This window comes from Microtus oregoni, unplaced genomic scaffold, assembly GCF_018167655.1.
Source record: "Microtus oregoni isolate MIOR12 unplaced genomic scaffold, Mior012 000073F_ref0000255, whole genome shotgun sequence".
Classification (NCBI taxonomy): Eukaryota; Metazoa; Chordata; class Mammalia; order Rodentia; family Cricetidae; genus Microtus; species Microtus oregoni.
In genome coordinates, this window is record NW_024543986.1 from 3,328,075 (window position 1) to 3,341,592 (window position 13,518).

The 13,518-nt window shown below is 35.6% G+C and overlaps 1 protein-coding gene across 1 annotated transcript in view; it reads right to left on the reverse strand.

Annotated features, from left to right (window-relative positions):
* Positions 1-4,460: 4,460 nt before the first annotated feature.
* Positions 4,461-13,518, reverse strand: part of LOC121441119 (zinc finger protein 280C-like) — a 40,797-nt gene continuing 31,739 nt past the window's right edge. The window contains exons 11-14 of the mRNA XM_041642254.1: positions 12,357-12,514; positions 9,198-9,260; positions 4,628-4,746; positions 4,461-4,501 (exon numbers count right to left, since the gene is read on the reverse strand). Coding sequence (XP_041498188.1) covers positions 4,461-4,501; positions 4,628-4,746; positions 9,198-9,260; positions 12,357-12,514 — 381 coding nt within the window. The remainder of the gene's footprint in view (positions 4,502-4,627; positions 4,747-9,197; positions 9,261-12,356; positions 12,515-13,518) is intronic.

Below are 13,518 nucleotides of genomic sequence, written 5' to 3' on the forward strand. Positions count from 1 at the left end.
TGCTGGGATTAAAGGCATGGGCCACCACTGCCCAGCCATTTATCTTAATTTTAAAGAAAGAATACGGCTGTTTGAATTGTTCAGTGAGCCGGGTGGTAGAGGCGCATGCCTTTAATACCAGCTACAGAGAAGCCAAACCCTGTCTCGAAAAACCAAAAAAAGAAAAATATTTATGTGTTTTTTTCCAAGTCCATGCACCATGTGCATGTAGTGCCCATAGAGGCCATTAGAGGACATCAGATCAGTTGTAGATGGTTAGAGCTGCCCTTGAATACCAGAAATCGATGTCCAGTCCACTGAAAGGGCAGCTTGCTTTCTTAATTGCTGAGTCATCCTTCTATTTTTTTTAAGAAATGTCTGCTAAGTTATTGACTGGATTATTCAACGTTTGTATTCTTTTATTTGGTATTTTTACTAGCATATATTAACTACACATAATGATGTATTTATTGATAGATTCTAGATACTAACTCCATGTTAAATATATAGTTGGCAAAGATGTCTATCCCCATTTTGTAGGCTGTCACTTCACTCTTATTGCTTCTTTTGCTGCTCCGCAGGTTTTTAATCACATGCAATTCTTTTTTTTTAAATCAATTCCTACAACCATTTACTGAGCTGTTAAGAGTTATTTTCAGAAGTACCTAGGACTTATTTTCTATTGTCTGTCCCCCACTATTGAAGTACAAATTTCTCAAGGGCAGTGATTTCAGTTATTGAAATACCTAGAATAGTGGCAGTTAGTAAATTATCAATAAATCTTTGCTGAACAAACCATAAGTTCCAACTATGTGTTGTCAAAATGGAGGCAAGGATGGATCTAAGTCTCTGCAGTTTAGTGATCATTAATATTATTTACATAGGCAAGCTTAGTACTAAGTGCCTGAAATGTGTTATTTTTAAAGATTTATTTATTATGTATACAGTATTTTGTCTACATGCATGCCTGCATGCCAGAAGAGGACACCAAATCTCATTACAGATGGCTGAGAGCTACCATGTGGGTGCTGGGAATTGAACTCAGAACCTCTGGAAGAGCAGTCAGTGCTCTTAACCTCTGAGCCATCTCTTCAGTCCATCTGAAATGTTTTATTTAAAGAAAGTTGTTAAGAGTTTAAAAATTGGGGCTGGAGAGATAGCTCAGAGGTTAAGAACATTGGCTGCTATTCCAGAGGTCCTGAGTTCTATTCCCAGCAACCATATGTTGGCTCATAACCATCTACAATGAGACATGGTGCCGCCTTCTGGTATGCAGGCACGGACCCTGTAGACATAATAAATAAATAAAATCTATAAAATAAAGAGTTTAAAACTTAAGAATTGGTTTTCCATTAATACTACTAAAACAAAATGCTCTATAAATAGAGTGGAAAGATGGTAACTGACAAAAACAATTCCTTTAGTTAGGTACATAAATAAAAGTCCTGTGTATCACCACGGTCACTATTTCAAAATAAGTCAATCCCAAAAGATTTTAAAATACATTGTTGGCAGGTATCAGTATGAAAACCTAGCCTAATGATTCAACTTTTTTTTTCTGAGACAGGGTTTCTCGCTGGCCTTGAATTTACAGAGATCTGCCTGCCTGTGCCTCTGGAGTGCTGGGATTGAAGGCATGTGCAAAAACTGTCTGGCTTATGTATTCAATTCTTAATTATGACTACAAAGGATATACTACATAACCACTTGAACTGGCTTTTAGAGTGTTTCAAAGTATGCTCATATAGATCTGACTTCAAATTAAATCAAAAGAAACAAACAAAGAAACAAACAAATAATGAACAAAACCCCTCATAATTGAATCAGTACTTCAGACCCAGATTCCTTTCACCATAATTAAGAAAGTAATAATATTCCTTTCACCATAATTAAGAAGTCATTTGTTAGCTTTAAAAATGACTGGAGAATGACTCTGCGGTTAAGAGCACTGGCCGCTCTTCCAAAAGAGCAATTCTTAGCAACTGCATGGTGGCTCACAACCATCTATAGTGAGATCTGGTGCTCTCTTCTGGCATGCAGGCAGAACACTGTATACACAAATAAATAAATCCTTAATTTTTTTAAAGTACAGGTATGGTGCTGCATGACTTTAAACTTCAATCAAGAGGCCGAGGCAGGTGGAACTCTGTGAGTTCAATGTCAGCTTGGTCTAAACAGCAAGTTCTAGGACAGCCAAGGCTAAACGGAAAGATTCTACATCAAAACTTTAAAAGAAACTTTATTTTATGTATATGGGTATTTGGCCTACATGTAAAATAGTTCAAATTAACTGGGAGGTGGTGGCACACACCTTTAATCCCAGCACTCGGGAGGCAGAGTCAGGAGGATCTCTGTGAATTCGAGGCCAGCCTGGTCTACAAGAGCTAATTCCAGGACAGGCTCTAAAACTACAGAGAAACTCTGTCTCAGAAAAAAAACCCACCCTAAATTAGTGAGCTTTTAAGTATGCTTAAGGAAGCAGCACAAGATATACTCTGTAGATAAAGATCTTAGTCTATAGGCAAAGCAGGCAGGCTTCCATGTGAAAAGGAAAACAATTTTTGTTATATGATACAATCTATAGGTTTTTATAGCAACTTATTATAAAATAATTCCTAAGAGTGTTTAACAATACAAATTTTATTAAAAAAATAAGTAACACCAAAACTGTTCAGAAAATCTAGATTCAATGTAAACCAAAATAAACAAACACCAAAATAAAAAAATATACATCTCTCTCTATATATATGTGGGCAAGAAACAAGTGCATTTTTTGGTCCCAATATTATTGAATATATTATCTTTATCTAAAGGAATTACATTAATGGCTAAGAAGGTAATTGCTAATTGAATAGCAATGTAAAACTTGTAATATTTGTAAGGGGAGTTTTTGTTCCTTTGTCTTTTAATTCCTGACTGCTAAGATGTTCATGATAGTCTCAAGATAGACAGATCATATATTAATGTCTAATGACCTGAACAAGGACCTCACATGCCTTTAAAAGCAGCACTTGGGAGGCTGAGGCAGAAAAATCTGTGAGTTCAAGGTCAGCCTGGACTATAGTAGAAACCGTGGCTCAAAAAACAAACAAACAAACAAACAAACAAACAAAAAACCTCCAAAAAAGAAAGAAAAAAAGAAAAGAAACTACCAACAGGTAGCTGTATGAAATCTGTAAAAAATTTTAAAGAAATTTCTTGGCATTTTTAACAAACACAAAAAGTTTAATCAGAAATTACAAAAGTTAACATACAAAGTAGACATCAATAAATTTGGTGAATGACAAAAACCAAGCTATCAAAATTTTAAAAAATTAGGAATTTAAATAGTATCACTGCTGAGAACTCTTGGAATATTGGCTAAAACTTTAAATGACAACACAAAAAATTATTTTGGAGCTAGAACTCCACAAAGTTTGCTTTTCCAAGAACATGAAAGTAATTTTCACTCCCTATACAATCAGGTTTTTCATATACCTCAGACTGTATTCATGCTAGAGGAAGATTAAAGGACTGCAGCCAAAGTGATTAAAGTTGAACTTGGGTGTTAAAGCACTTACTTGGTAGGCTTTCATTATTATAATCGTTCATAAGCCTAAAAAGTACCAAAGCCCCCAGTAGGAAGCTGTGTTCATTTTGGTGGACCTTGAGGTTGTTGATGGCCAAATCAACATCAGCCTTATGTAAGGCTAGTTAGGCAGGAAGGGACTCTGCCTAAGAACTGATAGATTCCCAAGGCCACAAATTGAAACAGGTCTCACAGTCAAACAATTCACATTCCATGGAAAGAAAAACAGGCATTAGTTGTGTCCATCGAAGGGGGACACTGTCCAGGAGTATACTGGACATCTTTTGAAATTTCTGTGTCGCTTCTGCATCTGAAAAATAGAACAATGACAGACAAAGAATGAAGGAAAAAGCAGCTGAGCAGCAAGACTTAAAAAAAATTAAGAAGCAGACAAAACAGAAAAAAAGAAATAGAATAGCTATACTGTTTGATATGTAATATTCTGAAGGCAGAGAGAAATACAAATTATCTGAAGCAAAGAAACACAAATTATCTGAAGCAAAGCAAGTAAAGACAATAGCAACTAAAGTTTTTTTTTTTTCAGAGCTAACTAGAGAAGCCAAGTACAGGTTAAGATAAGGTGGAATAAGAATCTACTGCCATCAGAAAGCTGAAAAAATGCGAACTAGTGTTGTGGATTTTAACTGCCTTTATGGAACATTTCAGAACTTTGCACTTAGGAAACTGGATTTGCAAAGGCAAACACTGCAGAACTTTGAACTTAGGAAATTCCAACTTGTCTTGCACCAGGTTGCATGAGTTCCATAGAGCAGGAATCTATTTCAACAAGCCGCTTTAAAACAAAAACAAAAATAAAATACTTTAATATTTTTCATTTCTGTTAATGATACATTTAAAAATTGCAACAGTAATAAAATCTATCAAAGTAAATTGTGCTGAATGAAAATTAAACTTACTCAGAAGTGGATTCATAAGTTAAGCTTCTTTCTGTAACTGAAATCACAGAGGGCTTTATGTTTACAAATGGAATACACATAGATGGAGTATCAATTTAATTTGTAAGAGCTCACAATGTGGCTCATATATCATAAATTCAAAGTAATAGACACATGTACATACCATTTTCGATTACTACTTGGCAAGTATGAGTTTTACGTTGATTTAAGTGCTTAGCCATACGGTCTAAGCCAGAAGTATCAGCTAGGAAGTCACATTTAAGGCACACTAGAGTTATGCCCCTATGGAAAGAGAAAAGACTAATAAGACAGATTATATATGGCAATACATACATAAATTCAGTAACTGCTGTTCCATGTAATTACTCTTGATTTTTATTTTATGTGCTATCACTGTTGTTTTCCAATTTTGTTATAAATATATATAATATTCTCTTCAAAGGGTTGGGTTGTAGGCAGTATTTGCCTCCCATGTGCAAAGCTCTAGATTTAATCACTGGCCCTGAAAAGAAAAAAAAATGATTCTAAGAATCTGACCTAAGGCTGGAGAGATGGCTCAGAGGGTAAGAGCATTGGCTGCTCTTCCAGAGGTCCTGAGTTCAATTCCCAGCAACAACATGGTAGCTCACAACCATCTGTAATGAGATCTGGTGCCCACTTCTGGTGCACAGGCGTACAAGCAGACAGAACACTATATATAATAAATAAATAAACAGGGCAGGAAACCCTGACTGCTCTTTGGACTGGAGAGGAAGGGGGAATAGGAGGTGAAAATTTGTAATAATAATAATAATAAAAAGAAAAAAAATCTGGCCTAGCCATAGGTAAATTATGATATCATTTAGTGCTTTATAAATTGCTCTCAATCTGTTGCTAAAATATTGGCATCCAGAGACCCAAAGCAGCCTTGGATCCACTAGCAATTTGTATAACTTGTGTAAATCACAGTGATTCCATGCTTTGGTTTATCTGCCAAGCAAGAAGATACATTTATTCAAAATATATCTTGTTTGCTTCTTGCATGTCTTCATGAGAGATGGATATACACCTGAACAAAACACAGCACTATTTTCACACAAAACTGAGCAAAAGATCTCTAAGTAAGATATATAAATAGACAAGAGGTCTGAAAAAGATTTCAAACTCATTAGCCATCAAAGAAATAGAAATGAATATCACAATGAGATATCATCTGACTCAAGTCTGAAGGGCTTGTATCAATAGACAAAACGTATGCTGGCGAAGATAATGGAGAGAGATCTCTTATACAGTGCTGTTAGAAGTATACGTTTGTAATATTATGGAAAACAGAATAGAGTCTCTTTAAAAACTAAAAATAAGCCCTAGGATATCCTCTATACATCAAATTAGTAGGCATTTTGTATACAACAGCAAACAAAACAGTACAGTTTATAAAGCATATAAGCTACTGTATTTAAATCTGAATAAAGTTAGGAGAGATGTGAAAGCCTTTAATTTAGTCATTTAATATAATTATTAGTTTATCAACAAAGCATATACATACTTGGTATTTTAGTTATGTTTTGTTTGCTTTGAGACAGGGTCTCACTAATAGCCCAGTGGATCCTAACTTGGGATGCTCCTGCCTCCCTTCCCCAGTGCTGGAATTATAGGTGTGAGCCACCACAACCACTTCATCATACAAAACACCTTACCTTTATATGTCTAAAACCCAGTAGTATACCTTATGCTGATTTTTTTTCTCTGCAGCTCTTGTCTTAACATCCTGTTTTATAGTCAAGACTAGGTGTTAGACACATAAAAAAGTGTCCTTTAACAACCAAAATTTGTTTTTCCTCCCCCAAACCACCCTTTATTCCTGGTTTCTCTTATGATGTCATTTCCTTGCTTCTAAGGTTCAAATAAAAATATTTTAGTATTTCAAATATCTAATATTTAATAACAATTTCAAATATCATTTACATTATACAAAACTGGGGATTTTAAGACCTATCTCTTCGAAACAAATAACCTCTAAAAGACAGGTGTTATAATGACCAATTGTCTAAAGAGGACAGGATCAGATTTAATAACTTACCTAAGGCTAGACCCATATTTGAAAATTAGCGCTTTGATTCAGAAACCTACTTTCTGTCCCTTTTCTTTTAAATAGCCCATAAGCTTTGTTTAAGATTTTAATTTAATTATCTTTTTTTAAACAAATGGGCTTCCTTTTAAAAAAATATAATTTATTTTTATGTTCATTGGTGTTTTGCCTGCATGCGTGTCTGTGGGAAAGTGTCAGATCCCTGGAATTAGAGTTACAGACAATTTTGAGCTGACATGTGGGTGCTCTTAACCACTGAGCCATCTCACTAGCCCTTCTGGTTCTTTCTTTTGGAATTTTTTTTAAAAGATACACTATTTTATTTTCTGTGTATAAGTGTTTTGACTACATGTATGTATGTATACCAACCACATCCATGCCTGGTGCCCAGGGAAGTTAGAACGTAAGATTCCCCAGAAAGTAGAATTATGGATGGTTTTAAGCCACCACGTGAGTGTTGGGAACTGGAACTAGAACTTCTGCAAGAGCAACAAGCGCTTTTGACCACATCAGCATCTCTTTAGTTCCAGCCCAATCAATTACTAAACAACAGCCGTAACTACTCTGTGGTTTATGCAGCTACAACTCACCATGTATACTCCTGCAAACTGATCTTCCTTTCATACCCTTGATTCGACTCAAAGCATTGGTTTTGATTTTCTCAATGTCTTTCAAAGTAAAATTAATTCTTAATTCCTTAGAACTATTTTTTTGGATTTAAAAATTCTGTCTCTAAACTCAAAATTATTATTTCACCATATACGTGAACTTTGTCATCCATTCAAACTGTACTACTAGTTATTCAATGTGACTTAGAAGCACTTACATACTTCTTTTTGTTTCTACACTTCAAGTCATGCTTTCTTCTTCATGCATCTTTTAAGTAGAAACCTCTGGTCATCTCTGAAATAAGTAACTCACTGTATTTATGACAAATTTCCTGATTCTGCTGTACTAACTTATTTTTACTTCTTATATCCTTCCAATAAATTGTTTTGAGACAGGGCTTCACTATGTAGCTCTTGCTATCCCGGAACTTACAGAGATCCTCCTGCCTCTGCCTCCCAAGTGCCGGGACTAAAGGCATGTTCTACCATACCCAGCTTAAATTGTACCTTCTAGAAAGTTGGTACCAAGCCTTCTTCATCATTGATCTGTACATGACTTAACACTTTGTGTTACATGTGACAGATGAACAATAAATAGCTAAAGGAACAATTCAACATAAAATAATATTTAAAAAAATCCATTTTAGATTTACAAATATTTCTAGTAATGGCACTATCTAATATTCTTTCTTTTTCTAATTATTATTAATTGTTGTTACTTTGAGACAGGTAAGAGGTTGGGTTGGAACTTGGTATGTAGATCAGACTGGCCTTGACATCACTATCCTTCTATCTTAGTCTCCTTAGTGCTAGGGCCCTAGGCATTCTTTCCCAAATGCTACAATATATATACTTTAAGACTGTATTTTAATTATGTGCATGGGGGAGTATGTGTATACATGTATGCATTGCCTGAAGAGGCCAGAAGATTTCTGGATCCCCTGGAGCTGGAGTTACAGGCTTTTGATATGACATGCTTGACATGGGTACTGGGGATTAAACTCTAATCATCTGCAAGAGCAGCAAGTACTCTTAAATCATGACCCACCTCTCCAGGTCTTATTTTTGTTTTTGAGAAAGGGTTTTCTCTGTGTATCTTTGGCTGTCCTGGAACTCACTTTGTAGACCAGGCCGGCCTCAAACTCAGAGATTTGCCTGCTTCTGCCTACCGAGTGTTGGGATTAAAGGTATGAGCCACCATGCCCTGCCTGATTTTTAATGGCATCAAACTTTCTTTTATGAGCTACTGACCTAATATTACAGATGTATATTTTTAATACACATTGTAATTTAACTAAGTATCTATTATGTGCAAGGCACATTCAATGTCTTGACAACATGAATGAGATAATTAAAAAAAATTGAGTAAAAAACCTGCAGAAGAATGAGAAAAGTCCCATAATACTTAGTTGACTCTGAGCAAATATCTTTATAAGCAGTAACCAAACATTCTTTCTGTATAGTATAAAAAGCCATATACTTTTTTTTTCATAAAAGAGTAAAAGTGAGAGGTTGGAGGGATGGCTCAGTTAAGAGCAGTGGCTGCTCTTGCAGAAAACCAAAATTGATTCTCAGAACATACATGGTGGTTCACAACCAACTGAAACTCCTGTTTCAGGGGATCCAATTCTCTCTTCTGGCTTCCACGGGCTCCAGGCAATTATGCGGTGCACAGATATAGATACAGGCAAGATACCCATACATAATAAAGTATATTCAAAAAAGAATAAAACTGAGCTTTATAAATAATATATATTAATTTCAAATATTATAGCATTTAAATAAACTTATTCCCAATCAAGTATTGCTAAAGAGACTTTTATTTTCATTTTACAGAGTAAATTCATGAAAGTTTCAATTCAATATCTGGTACCAATGAAACAGAAGTTAGTCATATGATAGGCTAGCCCTTTCTTTGTTCTAAGAATATAACAAACATAATTCTATCATATCCAGTGACAATTGTTTAGAATTTCAAATTAGGTATACCAACATCTGGCTAAAAAATATAATTTCACCTCTTTAATGCAAAGTACAGAAAAAGATCAATTAATTACCTGAGAGCTCTTGAATGCTTCTTAAAAATATAAAGCTGTTTACTTGGGTGGTCACTATGAGAGCTGGTAGATAAAAGACAAACAAGAATTTATTACTTTTATTACTAAATAAGTCATTAATTTTATTTTCATATTTTCAAGTCTATGTTTAATTTCTTAATTTTGAATAGAAGTTAATGACAGAAATAATGAGATTATATTGATCCTGGTATGGTCTGAGCAAGGGCTCACCCATTAATATATCAAAATCCTAACCTCCCCTTTATCTCAATCAATGTGATGGCATTAGAAGAAACCATTTAAGAGATAATTAGGTCACAAAAGTAGAATCCTCACACATAGGATTTGTGTCCCTTATAGGAAGAGACCTAAGAGCTAGTTTGTTCCCTCCATTGTACAACATAGTAAGAAGGTATTATGAGGGATTGGCCTTCACCAGAACACTTGTTCTTGTTGGTACCTCTTATTTTTCTCATTTCATTTCTTTCCTTTTTCTTCCCTTTACTTTTTATTCTTTTTTTTAAGATTCCTTTTCTTATTATTTAAAGGAGTAAACCATAAGATGCAACTAGATATACTTTCCATTTACTCTACTTTTTGTAGTGTGTGTGTGTATACATGTACATATGTAGAGGTCAAAAAAAACCTCTGGAATTGATTCTTTTTATCTCTATATGGGTTCTATGAATTGAAATCAGATAATCAGACTTGCATTGTTGGGAGGTATGTACCTTTATTCGCTGGCCCAGTTTCCCATTTATTGTAAATGTTCTTACCAGTTAAATGAAATTTAGTTAGATGTTTATTTGCTATTGAAATATTATAATTTTATATTGGTAACATTTATATGTAAAGAGATATTAATAATTAGAAGTTAATGTAAACTATATGAGCATCTAAATAATGCACTTTTCAACTCTTCCTGTAATTAAGTAAATAATTGATTTCATCTAATTAATTCTCTTTATCTCTAATACAGGGATAATACTAACTCTCTTGTCTTGTTGGATTGCTGACTGGATAAATTAGAATGTATAAAAAAGGACATGGATATTATTATTACTACCACTGTATTACAATATGGAAAATGAGAGCTTTGCAATGTTTATATTAGTATTCTCTATGTTTAGTCTCAACACGGGATAAGTGGGTTGCAAGAAGTTACACTGAAATGCTTTTCTTACTCTAGATGTTCACAGCAATTGCTCTGTATTATTTTAGGTAATTCTAATAGCAGATACACTCACAAAAGTATGTGCTAAAAGCCAAACATGAAAGCTTGGGAATAATTTAATTTTGGATTATCCATTCATGTGCCAGACCAAATATTCGGGAGCAAACTTTACATAAAGAAACCAGAGAAAAAATATGGTGAACTAACATAGAGAACTAAATTTATAGTCAAATGTATGTTTATTCACTGAAAACGGTGATGTTGGGGCTAGAGATGGCTCAGTGGTTAAGAGCATTGACTGCACTTCCAGAGGTCCTCCTGAGTTCAATTCCAGCAACCACACGGTGGCTCATAACCATCTGTAATGAGATATGGCGCCCTCTTCTGGCCTGCAGGCATATATGCAGACAGAACACTGTATACATGAAAAATAAACCTTAAAAAAACAGTAATGTCATTCAGGAAAAGAACCTGTTTCTCTGTAAGTAGATTCAGTAATATCAACTTCAACACCATAATATTCAAGTTGCTATGATAGATGCTTGGACTACAAAGATAAATTAAATGTGACTCCCAGTCTCAAATGCGTTGTAGTCTAGCAGTAGAGACATGTAATAAATAAAAAGCCTACAGAACAGTACAACCACTTAGTGACTCAGCCTACAACAAAGTAATATCACTTCAACAAGGCACCTGTCAATCAACTCGAACAACAGTCAGAAGTTTTACTTTTCAAGAATAAGAATGATGAAACCTGGCTGAAGAGATAAAATACTCAGCAGTTCTTAACACTTGATACTCTTGCAGAGTGCCTGAGTTTGTTTTCCAGAATCCATAATCCATGTAGGGTGGCAGCTCACTGCTTGCAACCCCAGGGTATCTGATGCCTTTCTACAGGTACTAATATAACACACACTCACACACTAAAAAATGTAACAAAATTTTAACTTTAGTTCTTAATAAAAGTAGGCAATATTTTTATATTATATTCAATACCCAGACAGGAGTTTTTTTTCCCTTTCTTTATTCCCCCACCCCTTTTCTGAGACAGAGTCACGCTGTTCTGGAACTCACTATGTAGATCAGGTTATCTTTGAACTCAGACCCACCTGCTTCTTCCGCATACTGTGTGGTAGGATTAAAAGCATGCACCACTATAACCAGTCAAGGATTTTATTTACTTGTTTATTTTTTGAGACAGGGTTTCTCTGTAGCTTTGGAGCCTGTCAGGGAACTCACTCTGTAGACCATGTTGACCTTGAACTCACAGAGACCCTTTTCTTTTCTTCCGGTCGCAGGTGCTTCGGGAGCCACCGATTACCGTCCAGCCATGGCCAAGTCCAAGAATGACACCACACACAACCAGTCCTGGAAATGGCACAGAAACGGCATCAAGAAACCCCGGTCACAAAGATACGAATCTCTCAAGGGGTTGACCCCAAGTTCCTGAGGAACATGTGCTTTGCCAAGAAGCACAACAAGAAAGGCCGGAAGAAGATGCAGGCAAATAATGCAAAGGCCATGAGTGCACGTGTGGAGGCCATCAAGGCCCTGGTGAAGTCCCAGGTGGTGAAGCCCAAGGTACAAAGGGCCCCAGCCGCAAACTCACCCGTCTGGCTTTAATTGCTCACCCTAAGCTTGGGAAGCGGATTAGAAGCTACATGGCCAGGGGTCGTAGGCTCCAAATAACAATGCCCAAGGTTCAAGCCAAGGCAGAGGCCTCAGCTGCAGCTCAGGCTCCAAAAGGTGCCCAGGCCCCTGTGAAGGCCCCATAAAAAAGGTCTCAGTCTGCCAATGTGAAGACAGATGGACTGGTGTGAACACCTACACAGTATTTGCAGATGTTCAGGACCTTATGCTGTTTTTACAAATAAACTTGAGGCAAGTTCTGTCAAAAAAAAAAATGTCTCTGCCTCCTGAGTGTTGGGATCAAAGGCGTGCGCTACCACCGCCTGGCCAGTCAAGGATTTTACTAGACAAAACACTAGGATACAACATATTTAATACTCACTTTTGTTCCAGGAGGCAATCCTTCTAGTCCTTTAGGCTCTATAAATGTGCGATGTTCTAACTTATGATCTGTTTTCTCCTTGCAGGTCAAAAATTGTAGTCTGCATTTTTGGCAACGATAAATTCCTTTATTCTGTTTATAAAAATTATTAGAAATGATATTAAAATTGTTTTCTTTTATGAGAAAAGTCTCATTATACACCCCATCTGCCGTTGAAAGCTCTGTGTTATACTTTATTGGTTTCTTGTGATCCTCCTGTTTCAGCACCCAAGTGCTAGGATTATAGGTATGTACCACCACATTCTAGAGTCACTAACAACTACCAACCACAAACCCTGAAATTTCTCTTTGACTTACATCTCTATAATTTTAAAAGCAACCATTTTACCATCTCCCATCATAGATAATGCCAAAGTATTTTTTTTCCTTTTTGGTGCTAGGGATCATATTTAAGCCTTTATGCTATCATTGGGCTACATGGAGCCATTCATTCATTCATTCATTTTTGAAGTATTGGAGATGAATTCTGGGATTTCATGTAGAATAGGCAAGCACTTTCATATATCAATGATTCAAATTTATATATTCTCTAGGAAATAGTAACTTCTCTTTCATGTACAGAATGAAACACAACACTATATGCTTCCATGTAAAAGTATCATGAAAGGGTCCCCCATTGTTATCCAGTATCACATGAGCAATCCTTAGATCATATACATACAGGTAACATTATATGGTTAGAGCAGGTTATATATTTAGGGGTGTGAATGTGTATGTTTGTGTGTGTAACAACAAATAAAGAAAAATAGGATATCAATGAGAGAGAACAAGAGGAGAGGGGTTATGGGAAGGGTTGGAGAGAGGAAAAGAAGTGGAAATAATAATTCAAAAAATTATTATACACTTAAAAAAATTTATTCCTTCCATATTTTTCTAATGTCTCAGTATATGAAAATTCAATTCTTACAGTAGCTCATAACAAACACCAGACTTGGTCACTCTTAACTCCTCTTTCTTACACATTAATACAACCTGTAAGTTATTGGCAATATGTTTAAATCACTTATCTTTCTATTTTTTCATTACTTCCAACCACTGCTACCATCCATACTAGTAAAAGCCATGTGTGGACTCTG